This window comes from Pan troglodytes, chromosome 4 (genome assembly GCF_028858775.2).
Source record: "Pan troglodytes isolate AG18354 chromosome 4, NHGRI_mPanTro3-v2.0_pri, whole genome shotgun sequence".
Taxonomy (NCBI): Eukaryota; Metazoa; Chordata; class Mammalia; order Primates; family Hominidae; genus Pan; species Pan troglodytes.
In genome coordinates, this window is record NC_072402.2 from 76,815,109 (window position 1) to 76,833,406 (window position 18,298).

General features: G+C 40.5%; 1 protein-coding gene across 9 annotated transcripts in view; it reads left to right on the forward strand.

Annotated features, from left to right (window-relative positions):
* UGT3A1 (UDP glycosyltransferase family 3 member A1) overlaps positions 1–18,298 on the forward strand; it is a 51,420-nt gene that overhangs the window by 31,041 nt on the left and 2,081 nt on the right. For 5 of the 9 annotated variants that reach the window (XM_016953425.4, XM_063811306.1, XM_063811305.1 and 2 more), the window contains 4 exons: positions 5,388–5,502; positions 7,619–8,150; positions 16,070–16,301; positions 17,605–17,824. In XM_016953425.4, the coding sequence (XP_016808914.1) occupies positions 5,388–5,502; positions 7,619–8,150; positions 16,070–16,301; positions 17,605–17,824 (1,099 nt within the window). Of the gene's footprint in view, positions 1–5,387; positions 5,503–7,618; positions 8,151–10,580; positions 12,708–16,069; positions 16,302–17,604; positions 17,825–18,298 lie in introns of those variants that run through there. The other 4 variants (XM_063811308.1, XM_016953427.4, XM_016953424.4 and 1 more) reach the window with 3 other exon arrangements.

The window sequence follows — 18,298 nt, forward strand, 5'->3', positions numbered from 1 at the left end:
ATTATATTTTTATTTAGTGTAGTCCACCCTTTCATCCATGTTTAATTCAATTAACCAAACAGAGCCCCTTTAACCTATTGGGCTACAACGATGAATCAAGAATCTCTGTCTAGTGGCCTCATATCAATAAATTCAATCTAATCAAACTTTACATACCTTTCACCATTACCTCACATACTCTCCTACACATATACCCTAGATTTTTGTCATACATATTGTTCTTTTGGTGTATAGTGAACCTTCTTATGGGTAACCTTTGACACTTTCTGGAGCTTGAGTCTATTTTTGAATCTAAAAATAAAGAGGGATGCTAAAACAGTATCTTTCAGCAAAATAACTCAGAAAGAGACTGTACAGTTTCTCATGCAAATGAGATTAACTTCTCCAGATGGGTGTAGAAAAGTTGCTTCTACTGATAAAGAAGATTCAACAGAAGTTAGGGGTTCAATAGCCCCAGATTCATAGGATCTGCCCATATGTCCCTATCTCAGTTTTTAGGATCTCCTTTCCTGATCATTGCCTTGACTTTAACAGAAAATACCTTGCAAGGTGGAGAATTAAATTGCACTGTAATTCAGTCTCAGGAGGAGACTGGGTTTGATTTTCACAAACATTCAACCCAGTAGCTATAGGAGATTTTTTTTTTTTTCAGGGCAGACAAAGAAGCTTTCAGGTCATTAATGTGGAGACAGAGCTTGGAATTTAAAGCCTTGATCTCATTCTTTTCTTTCCATGCTTTCTCTATCAAATTAGAAGAAACCAGCTATCTTCATTATACTCATTAGTTTGATATAAATATCCCAGAACATTGCCTTTTAGAAGCATTTGCTTAGGAGTATCCAATGATTGCCACCTAATGCCACAGGATAAGTGCCCTCTTTACCACTGAAAAGAGTTATTGGCTTCAAATATAATCAATATTTGAATCACTTTGTTCTCATAATAGAGAACCAATCCTAGGAAACCAGAATCCTAGGAAATCAGAAAAACAGTACCAATTGGACACACACACACACACACACACACACACACGTATTTCAAGGACTTGGTTTACATAATTTGAGATGTTAGCAAGTCCAAAATCTATAGGTCAGGTAGGCAGGCTGGAAAGTCTCAAGCAAGATCTGATGTTGCAGTCTTGAAGCAGAATTTTTTTTCCTCTGGGAAACCTCAGAGTTTTTTGTTTGTTTGTTTTTAAAACCTCTCAACTGATTGGTTAAGACCCAGCTACATTATTGAGGGTAATCTATCTTACTTAAAGTCAACTGATTGCAGATAATAAGCATACTATAAAATATTTTCATATCAACACCTAGATTAGTGTTTGATTAATTAACCATGTACTCTCTCCTAGCCAAGCTTACAAATAAAACTATCCTAGAAGCAAATTTGGAGTCCTCTGTTTTATGGCTTCCTTCTCTGCCTGGGAAAAAAATCTTTGAACGACAGCTCTGGACTTGAGGGTGGTGCGCTTCTCTTTGAGTCACATCACTACTTTGGGATCTGAGTGCTATGTGGAGGGGTGGGCAGTAGGCATAGGTCTCCTTGCTTTCCTCCCCCAGCAGGAAACCTCACACTTACAAGGTGGGTCATGGTTAAGCGGCACCCCACTATTTGCAACAGTGCTGTGCCCAAGGTTGAGCTCATGCTTCACAAGTGGGGTGGTTGGTAGAAGGGAGCCCCCACCTCTTGGACACATTTGGCCAGAACTTAGCTACAGCAACAGGCAGAAAAGGGCAGAGGAGAAATGTTTACAGTTTGCCCCTCCCAGAAAAATACCTCTCTGGCTGAGAGCTGGGGTTGGAGCAAGAGGGAGGGAGCCTGCATTCTTGGCTGCAGTTTGGGAGTTGGTGGGAGCAGTCAGAGGACATTGGCCTCTCAGGGTTGGTTGAGTAAAGGGAGAGAGTGGGTCTTCATTCACATACCACAGACCCTAGGCTCAGTTTTCAGTGAATTTTGGTAGATTTTCTTGAATAAATATTTCTTCTTTTTCTATATGCCCTAGAACCATTTCCAGCATGTGTGTGTGTGTGTGTGTGTGTGTATGTATGCGTGTGTGTGTGATTTTCACCAGTTTTGGTATGAACAGTGTCTGGAGAGTTACTCATGCTATTATGCTGGGAATGGAATGTTGGTAATGATGGAGCATTGTTAAACTTACCAAGCAATTCTTCTCAGGAATGTAACTGAAGCACCATGCCTTCTACTTTGTGTGTGGCAATGGCACATCCCTTTTTGTGAGTTCCTTTGCATATATAATATGTCTTGAATAAGCGCACCCTGTGTATGTCTTGAATGATTGTGCTTGATGAGTCTCCTCCAAGGAGGACATCCTCATTGTAATGTCATAACTGCTCCTAGGGAAAGTTGGATATGATGATGGTCTTGCTGGCAGTGATTGTGGGCCAGGATATTGAGGTTCCCCACAGTTATCCAGTTACAGGTGATTTATGGCCTTTTAAAGATAAAGATAAAGGGAAACTGACTGAGATCCTATTGAAATAGGCCTTGAATGGAACATATTTGTCAAATCTATGATTGCAAAGTATTTGTTAGTATTCAAATGTAGTAAGCAATTTTTAATAACCATGGGTATGAGGTTCTAAATGTGATGGATCCTGGCATTAAGGCTGTAGTAAAATGTTGTGAGGCATCATTAATTCTTGCTAGGTTTAAAAGTAGTCCAAATTGGGATTTTAAAGGGAGAAAGAATGGAGACAATTAATGCTTTTCTAAATAGATCTTTCATAATGAAATTTAATCCATAAAGGCCCTGTTTTAATCTATTTTGGGCAGTGTTAATAATTTTAATATATTGAAGCAGATCCACAGCATCACTTTTTGTTAAGCCAATTCTAAGTGCCAAAGAAACAATTTTATGTTAGTTTTTTAATTGTTAGTTAAGAGTAGCCATGCCCAGAATGGAATGGAATATTTTAGGAAATGAGTCTTAAGACTATGGAGTATTGATATGGTTTGGCTGTGTCCCCACCCAAATCTTATCTTGAATTCCCACGTGTTGTGGGATGGACCTGGTGGGAGGTAATTGAATCATGGGGACAGGTCTTTCCCGTGCTGTTCTTGTGATAGGGAATAAGTCTTATGAGATCTGATGGCTTTTTTTTTTTTTGAGATGGAGTCTCACTCTGTCACTAGGCAGGAGTGCAGTGGCGCTATCTCAGCTCACTGCAACCTCTGCCTCCCAGGTTCAAGTGATTCTCCTGCCTCAGCCTCCCGAGTAGCTGGGACTACAGGTGTGTGCCACCATGCCTGGCTAATTTTTTTTGTATTTTTAGTGGAGATGGGGTTTCACCGTATTAGCCAGGATAGTCTTGATCTCCTGACTTCATGATCTGCCTGCCTCAGCCTCCCAAAGTTCTGGGATTACAGGAGTGAGCCACAGTGCCTGGCCGAGAAATGATGGTTTTATAAGGGAGAGTTTCCCTGCACAAGCTCTCTCTCTCTTTGCCTACTGCCACCTATGTAAGACATGACTTGCTCCTCCTTGCCTTCTGCCATGATTGTGAGGTCTCCTCAGCCATGTGGAACTGTAAGTCTATTAAATCCTTTTTCCTGTATAAATTATCCAGTCTCAAGTAGGTCTTTATCAGCAGCATGAAAACAGACTAATACAGGTATTTCGTACCAATGCTTAAGATGGGGCCTATATATTTGCCGTCTATAATATATTGGATAACTCCTTAAGAGTACAGAGGTAATATTACTTAAATTTAGTGAAATATTCTGATATACCTGTAACTTTTGCCCAATTGTTGATTAAGGTTATTACGGTTCACAGGGGTGTATTTGATCTGATGTTAATCTAGAACTTACAATGTAGAGAGAAAATAGCCAATCAGTGTCCTTTTAATTTTTCTGTTAAAAAATAAATGTTAAATTTCCAAAGGGTTAAGTTGTAGACCTTTGTTTTAGTTTTTGTTCTTGCATCCCACCTGTCCCCCTCCCCACCCCTTTTGGCTAACCTAATTCTCTCTTTCTCTTTTTGGTTGTTATCAGGTGTACTTTGGTGGTGGTGGGTGGGTGGGTGTCCTTTCTAACATGCTCATCTTTGTAAGTTTCTTTCTGAGAGAGTTCCAATGAGTATCAGCAAGGTTAGAGACCTTCTTTCTGGTAATTTTGAGAGACCCAAGGCTTAAATTGGGTTTGAAGGATCTCTTTGGCTGTATAGTGTTGTCATGGGTGCTTTTCCTAATAATTCTGTTCATCTGGAGCATTTTTAGCTACAGAGATATAATCAGCAATAGTAGCAAAGGCATTTTCTGAGGTCCCAGTGGACCATCTATTTTTAGGATTGTGGATATGAGCATGCCACACAATGACTACCATTCTTCACACCATTTGGTGGGATCATATATTGCACTGATGTCAGTCTTAACCCTGAGTGCTCTTTACAATGGTGTGTGTGTGGGAGGTAATATATGATTGGGACACATAACCAGTGCTCATAGGGTAAGAGTTATTCCACTGAGTTACTGTCAACCACAGCTCATGCTGTAGTTGAGAAACACAATTCCATCTGAGACATACAGATAGCTTTGGTTTGAGACACATGATCCAGGGCTACTGGAAAGAGGATCCCTGTTTGTCATTCCTGTCTCACAATGCAAATTATTGAAACTTCTGATTGAAACTTGAATTGAGGTGAGGATTCTCCCACTTTGGCCTGGCTTGTTTGGTTTGGAGTTCTCATTAGTAACAAGGGAGAATGAGTTGAAGTTTTCTTCTCAGTTTGCCCAGACGAGGCACAGAAAGTGAAGTAGGAGCTGGGGCTGGAAAGGAGTCAGCAGTCAAACTCCAAGAATGGAGTCAGACTTCTTATTACACATGGGTGATGGGGGAGGGGTGGGGCTGGTAAGTAGAATGAAGGGGACTACCATTTTTTAATTTTGCTTTTTAGAACTTTTTGACTGAATAAAAACCTATTTGTAGGTATTATTTTAAGTCTTGAAAATGATTTTTTCTAAAAGAGAAAAGAGCTTGGGCTCTGAAATCAATCTGACCTACATTTAAACACAAGCCCTACAGCTCATTATGTGTGCAAAGGAGACAAATTACCTCACACTGCATTAGTTTCTGTTGTCTCATCTATAAAATAAGTGTAATAGCTGTTCCTTTAAATGAAAGCTTTAAGTGGAAACTTTTATAACTTTAAATTGAATAACAGTGCCTGGATAATGATAAAGTCTCAATATTATCAGGTGGTGCAATTGAATGAATGAAAAAGAAAAACAAAACCAAATCAACATAAAACTTTAAACATTTCCATAAATGTAAAATTAATAGAATAAAACTTTAATATCATCATGCTAATGTTAATCCATGTTGTATGATATATTTACCTTTTTAACCAATTGGTATTTTCTTAGATATTAAAGAAGAGGAAAAATCATACCAAGTTATCAGGTGGTTTTCACCTGAAGATTATCAAAAAAGAATTAAGAAGCATTTTGATAGCTACATAGAAACAGCATTGGATGGCAGGTAACTTCTTTTCATTCTATGAAGCAAAGAGTCACTATTTTAGTGATACAAATGAATAGAGAGATGCATGATATTTGGAGTGAGTTTTAGAGAAATAGATGGGTGGGTGATGGATAGATGGAGAAACAGATGATGTGTGAGTGGATGAATGGATAGATGGATGGACGGTTGGATAAATGAGGGGATGGAGAAATAGAGGACAGGTGGGTGGTTGAGTGGATAGAGTAGACAAGGTTTGCATTCCCAACAATTGAGTCTATAGTGTCCTTCTTCTACCGTAAGAGTTCTATAGAAAGCAGGGGATTGCTCCTCTGAGCCTTGCTTACAACACTTCACCTATAATCTTTGTATGCATTCTCCCCAACAAAGAAGCTAGGATCTTCAACTCTTTTGTTTGTCAAGAAAAAAGAAACACCTATTCTCACTTATTTTCCCTCCTTGTCCTCTCATAAATTCACTAATGGAGAAAACTCTTATGAACATTGATTTTTCACACCTTGAACCTTCACCTTTTAAACTCCTTAAAAACAATCAAATGCCCTGATGGTATACAATGAGAGATGAGCCTGAGACTTCTTGCCCTCACCTGGAATACAAAGAATCTCCTTCATCTGCCACATAAAAGAGGAGAAACACAAATCCATGCCATTCTTAGTTAATTATAGTGGCTTCATCCTCTTTGCTTTCCTTGAAAATTCTACTCAGTAGTCAAGGTGGTGCTCAAATCTAATTATTCCATAAAGCTTGCTTCCTCACTCAAGCTGGAAGACCACTTTCTCTCCTCCATAGGTCTGGCATATAGCACTCATTTGATACTTAGCCTATGGCATCTTGTGTTGTTACATATTTTTAAAGTATATGTGTTGTCTCTTCTCTTCCAGCTTGATTTCTTTGAAGACAGGTTCCAGATACATGTTAAATATTGTCTAAGTTACTGGGATCAGTGCTTTCCTGTGATTTTTTCAATTTATTTACTTGAAATATGATTAATGTTATACTTTTGGGAAGTTTATACTGTATATATTGAATTTATCCACAATATTTAAAAATCATTCTTTATGTAAAATTTTTAAAAAAATGAAATAGTGGATAATTTCAGAGAATCACCATTGTTGTAATTTAAAGTTGATTCTTAAGAACAGGCAGAGATCTGCATATCACTCATGAGTTCTAAACCTGTAGGCCTTCTTTATGTGAAGTGACATGATATGATGGTGTATGGGTTACAGGCTTGCTGGGCTATTGCTTCTTCCATTCTTCATGTGATTAGGAGGTCTGTGGTCTCCAGAGCACCTGTACCTATTACCACTGCTCAGGAACTATTTCATCTCTTCTTCTGTATTCTATACAAACAGGATCATTTTCCATGCAAGCAATTATGGGAAGACATTGAAGGGCAGTAGCTTCTGGAATAGTGCCATAGGCAAGAGTCTTAACTAGGTGTCAGTAAAACTTTAGCATTATTTTATATGAATGTTCCAGCCAGCATGAAGTGAAAAGACTGATAATAAATTTCAAACCAGGCTTTTATTTTTATTTTATTTTTTACTGCTTAACTCCTAGGCTAGGAAGAAAAATCTCGTTTCAGCTGAGATTTTGGATTCTAATATTGTCATCAAAAAGTTCATTGCATGAGACAATCTGTCAAATGCAAGATACATAGTATTTTTAAAAAGACTACATCATCAATATTTAAGGAGCCTGTCAAATTACTTACATAGATTTCTGGAGAAAAGATAGTCACTCACAAAAAGTCAGTATATAAATGAAGGTTAACAGAGCATCACAGGATTTATAAAGGAGACATATAACTCTGAGATCTGCTATAGTCAGAGATGGCTCCCAGAGTAGAAGGACGTTGAATTGGCATTGATGGTGGTGGGAATTGGCTCAGGGGAAGAAATAGGATGGGAGCAAGTGGGGACATTTTAGAGAGCAGAAATATCTGGACCAGAGTGACCAGAGCTGAGAGTATTTGTTGAAACATTGTAGAATGGGTGGATGGATACTGGTTGTATTCTTAACACACCTGAAATATTTTTTGAGTCTAACATTCTCCCGAATACGGTAAAATTATACTTTCCCAAATATTTATTATTTATTTTCTTTATTACAGAAAAGAATTTGAAGTCTTTGTAAAGCTAATGGAAATATTTGGGACTCAATGTAGTTATTTGCTAAGCAGAAAGGATATAATGGATTCCTTAAAGAATGAGAACTTTGATCTGGTATTTGTTGAAGCATTTGATTTCTGTTCTTTCCTGATTGCTGAGAAGCTTATGAAACCATTTGTGGCCATTCTTCCCACCACATTTGGCTCTTTGGATTTTGGGCTACCAAGCCCCTTGTCTTATGTTCCAGTATTCCATTCCTTGCTGACTGATCACATGGACTTCTGGGGCCGAGTGAAGAATTTTCTGATGTTCTTTAGTTTCTCCAGGAGCCAATGGGACATGCAGTCTACATTTGACAACACCATCAAGGAGCATTTCCCAGAAGGCTCTAGGCCAGTTTTGTCTCATCTTCTACTGAAAGCAGAGTTGTGGTTTGTTAACTCTGATTTTGCCTTTGATTTTGCCCGGCCCCTGCTTCCCAACACTGTTTATATTGGAGGCTTGATGGAAAAACCTATTAAACCAGTACCACAAGTAAGTGAACCCTTGGCATTCAGTTTGGGATTAACATAGAGTCCTTGGGTGCATAGTTGGTGGCTGCAACCTACCAGTGGGATCCTGAGGTTGAAGTAGGGATAGGCAAAGGAGGCACCTAGGGCACGTTCTTAAAGGAAGTGCTGACTTTCAGGGTTTGGCAAGTACAGTGTCAGGCCTTGCAGGATTCTGAGATAGAAGATCTCCTTAAATTGGCTCCTCTCTTGCCATGCCCTGGTCTTAGAATCAGTGGGATGAGCCCTTTAATTAAAGTTGCTATTTTCATTTTAATTTTTATGTTGTGTGATTATGTGTAAAATAAATACGTAGTTAGTGCCCATTACATGCAATAATTGTTAAGGAGATGAGCTACTCACAGTGAAACAGACAACACTGTGGATTCGGGGTAAGCAGGGTGGGACTGCGTGGGACTGACAGCAAGAACTGACAGTGTTATCTCCAGTGTTGCCTGCCTGTAGAGCCCTGGCTCCTGGTTCCACCTAGACTTTCTGACTTGATTTGTCTGGGGTGGGCCCCTGCCATTGTAATTTGTAAATGCTGCCTGGGTGATTCAAATGCACAGTGCCGACTCAGAACCACTGCTATAGAAGGTTTTCAAAGGGAGGAGAGCTAAAATGAGTTGGCAGCCTGTTGCCTCTGAGCACTGGGTTCCCATTTTACAGAAGTTATTATATTTAGTATCTTGCCATCTATAGGGAGGTGTGGTCATCTTCATTTTTATTAATGGAGGAGGACAGAAGCACAGGTGATGTAGGTGACCTTCCCACCACTGTGTAGTGCAGAGGCCATGAGACCCTGGATTTGGCCTGGACTTTCCAGGTACAAAAGTGACTATTCTTCCTCCCCTGATCTTATATTGAGTAAGCAGGAAGAGTTGGGGAATGAGCTATGGATGAGGTGGGCTTTGCATTTGTGGTAGGTGTATTTAGGAATGGAGCTGGGAGGGAAAGCACCCCAGGTCAGGGAGCGGGGGACTTAACATGTGGAGGTGCAAGTGAGATGGCCATAGCACTGGGTTCTCTGGGTGACGCTGGCTAGATTAGTGTAGTAGAAGATTCAATTGCATGAATAAAACCATGGGGATTTAGTTGAGGTCTTAGCTACCAGGAGGGTGGGTCAGGTCTTGGCATTGGGGCAGTTGTGGAAATTGTTAAGAAGAGAATAATGGGAGTTGAGATTATGAGATAACAGATGCTTGTTTTCAAATATTTTTTCTCTTTTTGATTACTTTAATTGTGGACAAATATTTATAATATAAAATATACCACTTTAACCATTTTTAAGGGTATGCTTCAGTGGCATTGAGTACACTTATATTGTTGTGCAACTATCATTACCATCTGTCTCCAAAACATTTTTTTAACTTCCCAAATTGAAACTTCCTATGCATTAAACAATATGTTAAATAGAATGAGCATTTGGCTCAGCCACCAAAGGTGCGATTCAGAACAAAGTGGTTTCCATTTTTTGTTAGAGGTGCCATCCCCACCCCCCATTCCTACAACTACAGGCATGAGCAGTGCACAGCACCTCTCCTTAACCCCTCCCTTCCCAGCTCGGTACCTGGCTGTGTCCACAGCATGTACAAGCCATGCCCAACAGCCACAAGGGGTGGGAAAAAACTGGGCCTGCCATTCTGGCCCCATGAACCAGCTGGCCAGCGCCTCCCAGTGGAACTTTTTCTCCCCTGGCCAAGGAGTTCAGCCTGGCCTGAACCGGGGGAAGGCTATAATGATTAAAGGAACCTATTTGCACAGAGCAAGAGGTTCTTTCCGCAGGACCTCCCCTTTTTGCACCTTAAGCTGTGTTTTTCTTTCTTTTTTTTCCTTTTCTAATCGAGAGGGTTCCTTTTCCCAGCACGCTGCTTCTGATAGAGAAAATAATGGAGGAGCGACCCCTGCTGGCTGATAACTGCAAATTCGGCAGGGCCCATTTGAGACAATCTAAACAGACACATGCAGCCCCTGAAATCCGTTTTTGTCCCAAACTCAATTCCAGGTTTCAGGCTGAGGGCCTAGAAAGGAAAACCCGATCTGCCCGATCTGAGGGATCAAAAGTCAGGCAACAGGCACAATGTAAACGGGCAGGACAAATTCCTGCTGACTAAACCCCCACTTCATAGAGGGAGGTCATGCTCCAGGCATAAACGAGGCCCAGGGAACTGAAAGGTTTTCAACAGCAGGGGAAATAGAGGCATAGGTGAGGGGAGATAATTCCTATTCTCTAGCCCCACCCTGCTTCACGGGTGCAGACCACAGTGGCACCTGTGGGTGGCATCCATAAAGTTGCCAGGACTCAGGGACAACAGATGGAAGAGAAAGTCCCTTGCTTTCTCTCTCCCTCACACCCTGAGTTTTCGTTGAAAGAAGGAAGGGAAATGAGGGACACCTCTATTTCCCTGTCTTTCAGAATGGGCAACCAGCTCTCTTCACCACCCCCAGCTTATTCTCCTCTGGAGTGTATTCTGAACCACTGAGACTGCTTTGACCCTCAGAATCTGGAGGAAAAACACCTCCTAGCCCTCGGAACAAAGGTTTGGCCAAATTATGAAGGACTGGCTTGGTCTCAGGAAGGAACCATTCATTGTGATACCATCTGGCAGCTGGACCTTTTCTGTAGACGTGAGGACAAATGGCCTGAGGCCCCACATGTGCAGGCTTTCTATACCTTGCAGGGAAATCTAGACCTTTGCTGACAGTGTAGGATTGATCCAGCCCTCCTGCTTGTCATTTTAGAAGAGGCTGCAAAGGGCAATTCCAGGGAACTAAAGAAACAAATCCCAGAGGCACTCCCAGCAGAGAAGCCAGCTCCCTCCAGCTCTGCTCCTCTGGGTCCACCTCAACCTCTCTATCCAGCTTCAGTCTCTCGCTTGCCTAATCCTAGAAATCCTCACCCTAGACCAGCCCCAGTCTCACTCCTGCCCTTCCAACAGATGCCAGGTGAATTTGGCCCCAGTAAGGTGCAGGTCTCCTTCCTCCTACAGGACTTAAAGTATATTAAGGGGGATTTTTGGCAAGTTTTCACATGACCCTGACAGAAATATAGAGGCTTTCCAGAATTTAACCCAGGTATTTGAACTCTCTTGAAGAGACATTGTGTTACTTTTGAATCAGATCCTGATGAACACTGAGAAGCAGGCTGCTCTGCAAGTAGCAGAGAGAGATTTGGGGATGAGGTTTGTTTCACATACAGTGTCAGGAAAGGGGGCAAACTTTATCCAACTGGAAGAGAAGCAGTACCAGTAAATGACCCTGGATGGGATCCCAGTGATGAAATGGGAGACTGGAAGAGGAGACACTTTCAGGTATGCATCATGGAGGGATTACGCAAGACTAAGACCAAGCCTCTCGATTATAGCAAGCTATCTATGATAGACCAGGGATTTAATGAAAATCCCACTACCTTCTTGGAGAGGCTAAGAGGGGCCTTGGTAAAGCACACCTCCCTATCTTCTGATTCAGTCAAGGGACAACTAATTCTGAAGAATAAATTTATTACTCAGGCAGCCCCTGATATCAGGAGGAAGTTGCAGAAATGGGCCCTGGGACCAGGTAATACTTTAGAAGTCTAACCGAAAGTGGCCATCTTGGCCTTTTGCAATAGAGATAGGGGGACACAAGAAAGAGGCAGAAGCATTAATGGCCACGATGCAATCCCACAAACCCCAGAATTCCTAGGGTACACTTGTTAATTGCTACAGATGTGGCAAGAACTGTTATCTCTCTTCTAAAGTTGAACCGCTTCTATACAAGGTTTAATTTCTTTCACCAGGGTGAAACAGCTCAAAGCAGAATGTTTTTAGTATTTTCACTTGTTATTTCTGTGATCTTTGGCACTAGATTATTTTCTTTTATAATACACGTTTAATCCATGCATACTTAACCTTATAAAACTTGTTTTTTCCTCTCACTTAGAGGCCATCAAACTCCAAATGGTCAGGCAACTGGAGCCTCGGACAATGGCTCCCTTTTGCAAGGACCCTTAGATAAACCTCTGGGAGGAATCTGACTGCTGTTTTCTCCAAAACAGTGCCACCTGTCAGCAGAAATTAGCTAAGATTGGCCATCGTCCATATTCTAATGGCAGTTATATTTGCCTCTGCAGAGAGGGGAGATGATACGGCTAGGAGACAGAGAAATACTGGGTAGAAGAGGGCAGTTCCCTGGCAAAGGTCCCACCTTCAAGTCTGGAAACCTCTGGCCCTAACTGAGAACATGCATTCCTGTTTTCACACACAAAAGTTGCCTTTTGGCTCTCCACGCACCCCTCTCCTGTACTGATATAAACCTCAGACCTCAGGTTCCAGAAGCAGATGAAAAGGAGATGAACAGAAGAGCAGAAGAATGGCATAATGGTGTGGCAGAGAGAAGAGAAGGAGAGTCTGAACACCAAGAGGAGTTCGGCTGGGAGCGATTGGAGAGGAGATCAGCCACTGGACAGCTGAACTCCAGGAAGACCATCTTCCCATTCCATCTCCTTTCCAGCTCCCCATGCATCCTATCTCTGCCACTCAATAAAACCCCCACATTCACCATCTTCAAGTCCATGTGCAACCTGGTTCTTTCTGGATGCCGGACAAGAACCTGGGTTCCAAGAGGGCATTGAGCTGGTTAACACTTAAGCCATCTGTAGATTGCAAAGCTAAAAGAGTGCACTGTAACATACACCGTGCTCACTTGGGCTTTAGGAGTTGCAGGCACCCACCCTTATACACTGCTGTGGGGCCAGAGCCCCAAAGCACTCACCCAGGCTCATGCACCTGCCCATCTGCATGCTCCCCCTACTGTAAGGAGTTTGAGCAGCAGTGGAGGCTGCGGCCAAACTGACAAGCCACACCCTTGTCACATATCCTGCGAGGGGGGGTCAGGGAACTTTCCCATTTCACTGTCATCAAAATTTATTTGACCGTAATGCAAAAGTCTATTTCTGGGCTCTCTATTCTATTCCACTGGTCCATGTGTCTATCTTTATGGCAGTACTACATTACTTGGATTACTGTAACTTTGTAATATGTTTTGAAATCAGCAATTGTGAGAACTTCTTCTCTGCTCTTTTTCAATATTGTTTTGAATATTCAGGGTTCTTGATAGTTCTTATACATTTTAGAATGATTTTTCTGTTGCAAAATAAGTTACTGGTATTTTGATAGGGTTTGTATAGAATATGTACATCCCTTTGGATTGTACATATTTGACATCTTAATAAGTATCCCAATTCATGAAGCCAGAATGCCTTTCCATTTTTGTGTGTGTGTCTTTACTTTCTTTCAGCAAAATGTTCATGTTTTCAATGTAAAATCTTTCACCTCCTTGGTTAAGTTTATTTTATTCTCTCTGATATTATTGTTGATGAAATTGTTTTCCTAATTTCTTTTTTGATTTGTTCATTGTTAATATATGGAAATGCAGCTGACTTTGGAGACTTGAGTTTTTTCCTTCGACTTTGCTGAATTTGTTTATTAGTTCTAACAGATTTTTAATTTTTAGAGTGTGTGTGTATGTTATTTTTAAGGTTTTAAATGTATAGAATCATGTTATCTGCCATTATTTCTTCAAATAGCCTTTCTTTCCCTTTCATTTTCTCTCATAGGGCATATATTGATCCACATGATGATGTCCTATTGTCCCTTACATTTTGTTCATTCTTTTTTTCTTTTTCTTTCTCAGACTTGAAAATTTCAAATAATTTGTCTTCAAGTTCACTGATTATTTCTTTTACCCGTTTGAGTTACCTATTGAAACTCTTGAGAAAAAATTCAATTTAATGATTTCATATTTTAGCTCCAAAAATTTCCCTTTTTAAATTAAAAGGTTTCTCTTTGTTGATATTCTAAATGTGTTTATATATTGTTTTTCTTGTTTACTTTAGTTTTTGCCATGTTTTCCATGAGCTCCTTGGGCATATCTAAGACAGTTTCTTTAAAAATATTTGTGTAGTAAGTCCAATGCCTGTGTTTCTTTAGGGAAGGTTTCTGGACGTTTATTTCGTTTTTTAAAATTATGCATTTTGACTATTTCTTTGTATGCCTTGTGATCTTTTGTTGAAAATTGGACATTTGAACAATTAGTTACTTCTGTCAGTCTTTGCAGTCTGGCATGGAAGAGCATGTTTTGAGTGTTTTGATCAAGATTAAGGTCTTCTGAGGTATTTTTTGGTTATGTGTCTCATCTGGACCTTTGTGTGTGCTTTTCTTCCTCCAATTCCCTCTGTATGCTCAGCTGTTTTTGAATGCCTTAATTTCCCAATGAACCTCACCCAAACTCTTCTTGGACTTTAGATGTTCTATTATATTCTTCTGTCCATAACTTCTTGACCCAAGCCTTCATAGGTCTGCAGTATCCCTTAAGCTTTCATACGTCATGGTACCTACCACTGCTTTCTATGACTTCTGTCAGCTTGAAATCTGAGCTTTGTCACCATTCCCAGTGTGAGCTCTGAATCAGGTGAGACAAACCAGTCACTAAGTAGCCAACAGACAGGTTAGAATGTTGTAAATAGTTTCTATTCTGCTCCTTCCGGCTGAGGGAGGGAATGCACAATTGAGCTTTTGCCTGTGGACTGTGGTCTGCCACTCCAGGGCAAAGGTAAATAAAATGGATTAGAAATTTATACTGTTTGAAAGTAGCTTTTTCTTGATTGGGCATTTGGTTGCTTGCTGTGTATCTTTGACTGGTTTTCAAAACTCTACGGAGTTATTTGAGTCAGTCTCCAGTTGATTTTCAAATGTTTCTCTGAAAGAACAAGGGCATGCGGCTGCTGATTAACATTATTGCTCTGCTTCTTTTGATTTTATATAATGATTTTATAATTACAAGAACAACAAAGCTGTTTTCAGTTTGTTAATTGAGATGGTAGTTCAAGCAGTGTTATGCTGGATGGAATCAAGTTTTCCTACAGAATGACCCAGTAGAATGAGGGGCTCAGAACTAGAGACAGTCACAAAAATGCTGAGAGAGGAAGAGTCTGAAGAAATGTTTGGAAGTAATAATTGATGAAACAGTGCTAAAGCTAAGTTTTAGAGCATTAGATCATAATCTTTCTTAAGAATTACCTGAGGACCAAAATAGGCTAGGTAGCTATGCAAATATCAGACAAAATAGACTATATGTCAAAAATATTTACAAGAGACAAAGAAAGGCATTATATAATATAAAATTTTATGTTTGCATTCACATAATTATAATATTATAAGTATCATTTAAAAATAATATATGAAATATCATCAACAATATATAAGAGCTATAAGTATATATGCACCAAACAACAGAGCACCAAAATATGTGAAGCAATAATTGATGGAATTGAGGACAAAATAGACATTACTACAGCAATAGCTTGGGACTTCAATACCCCATTTTTAGTAATGGAAAGATTATCTACACAAATGATCAATAAAGAAAGAGTTATCTTGAACACCATCATAAACCAACTGGACCTAATAGAAATTTAGAGAATACTCCACCCAACAACAGCAGACTACACCTTCTTCTCAAATGCACACAGTATATTCCCCAAGATAGTCCATATGTTAGGCTACAATATAAACCTCAATACATTTCAGAAGACTGAACTCATCAAAGTGTTTTCTGTGATCCCAATAGGATGAGCTAGACATCAATAACAGGAACAAAAACTTAAAAAAATCACAAATTTATAATTTATATGCAAAAACATGTCCTCAGATATCAGAAAATGACTTCTAGGTCATCCAGACACAATATGAGCACAGTGCAGAGGTCACTGAGCTGTGCCAGGAGCCATAATAATAGCTTCGGGAGAGTGAAGACAAGGCACTGATGGGAGGGTGTGTTTAGTAAATAGACTGGGTTTCATTTCATGGACACTTAGGCGTTCTCAAACAATTTTGTCACCTCCTTTCTTTTGTCATCTCTCTCTAGGACTTGGAGAACTTCATTGCCAACTTCGGGGATGCTGGGTTTGTCCTTGTGGCCTTTGGCTCCACATTGAACACCCATCAGTCCCAGGAAGACCTCAAGAAGATGCACAGTGCCTTTGCCCACCTCCCTCAAGGGGTGATATGGAAATGTCAGAGTTCTCATTGGCCCAAAGATGTTCATTTGGCCACAAATGTGAAAATCGTGGACTGGCTTCCTCAGAGTGACCTCCTGGGTAAGGACTGCTTAGGTCTGCTCTTCTCTTTCCATTGACCTGTCTTTGGTGCTCACCAGTGTTCTGACCTCTAGCTGAGCATTTGTACCAGCCTAGGTAGTAGCTACTCATAGGTAAAGGTAATGCTCAGAGGGCAGGAAAAGAACAGCTAACTGGAATTCTTTGGGAATCAGGCTGTACTTCAAAAATGGTGAAAACAGCCACTTTCTCTTTTTCTTTCTAACCCAAGCGAGGCCTGAAGTTGCCAACCAGAGGTGATATGTATGTGGTCATGTTGCCTTGACCCTACTACATTTGACACTGAACAGAGTCACCCCAACACAATCTAAGATAATATGTAAACTCCAAGAGTATATATCTGGGAGTATGTTGCCCCTGTTCTGTGGTCTTCTGACCACCTGTTTAGTAATGTGCCATTACACAAACACACATACACCTATATAAATACATCTTTTTTATCTACTAAGGATGCGAAGGACTCATACATTCACAACATTGATGCCAATGTTGTTTGAAGGATGTGCCACAATATTAGTGCCAAGCTGAGTAATCACATAGCCAGGTATTGAGTCATTTGGTAACAGAGCTCCTTAAAGTTCAATAGGTTTTATTGTCCTTGTGATACTTTTTGGAGACCTCTCACTGACATCCTCAGTGACTGGATCAGAGATTCATAACTAAGTTTATGGCTCAAAGTCAGCTTGGTAAATTAAGATACAGGTTTCTGTATATTTACTTTATAAGACATGGGACAATGAAAAATGTTTTCATTTTCAAAGGAAACAAGTATATTCGAATCCACATTTCTGTTTAGAAACATAGATTTAACTCTTCATTATCAAAAGTCACTAGCTTGCTCTAAATAAGGGTGGGACAGGCAGACAGGAACTAGAAATACGGAAGTAGAAGTGTACGGTTTATTATTCCTTGCTTTCACAGCATTCTTCAAATGGAGAAAACAGAAGGAACAGAGAGCAGGAAGTAAAGGGAGAGATGAGGTGAAGAGAGAAGGATGGCTGCATGGATGGAGAAATATGCCTTGCTTATCATTCTTCTCTGCAGCTTTCCCTGTATTCAGAGACTTAGATGGATTGGGGCTGAGGTGAGGAATCTCTACAGAAAGGGAGGCTTGAATCTTGTATCCTGGAATGTTCACACTTAAGTGTGTCCCAAGCAAAATCAGTGAATTCATTTTCTCAACAGACCTTGATTTCATTGGTGTTTCATCTGACTTTTCTGCTTTACCTGGTATTCCAGAATTTTTCATCCTGAAGTGTTCCACTCTCTTTCTTATTTGCCACAGCTCACCCCAGCATCCGTCTTTTTGTCACTCATGGTGGGCAGAACAGTGTAATGGAGGCCATCCGGCATGGTGTGCCCATGGTGGGATTACCAGTCAATGGAGACCAGCATGGAAACATGGTCCGAGTAGTAGCCAAAAATTATGGTGTCTCCATCCGGTTGAATCAGGTCACAGCCGACACACTGACACTTACGATGAAACAAGTCATAGAAGACAAGAGGTATGTGGCTCTCCGAGCATGTGGTCACTAAGGCTGAATGAAGATAGAAAACAAAAGGGATACTCTGTATGTATTTTTCACAATAATAGCTGAAACTTCTGTGACATGGAATAACATGTGTGTGATGCTAACAGCCCACCTGTTTTCTCTAGTAAGTCTCTAGGAAGACTAATTTAGGTTAGATGCTGAGAATTACTTTCCTACCTTAAGGTTGTGATGGTGACAAATTATATACACAAGATCTCTTTGACTGATCTTATATTTGGAAGCCCCTCTAGTGGAATTCCAACTGAAGCAGGGGGTTTCTTTGTGTGTTTCCCCAATGTGCCTGCTCTTCTCACCTCTGGCTTCTTTGTCTGTGCTGCTCCTTAGAACACCCTTCCCTTCTCTTCACAGGACTGGCTGCTTCATGACATTTGGGTCTCTTCTCCAATGTTTCCTCCATAGACAGGGTTGTGTCTTTGACAATCCTAA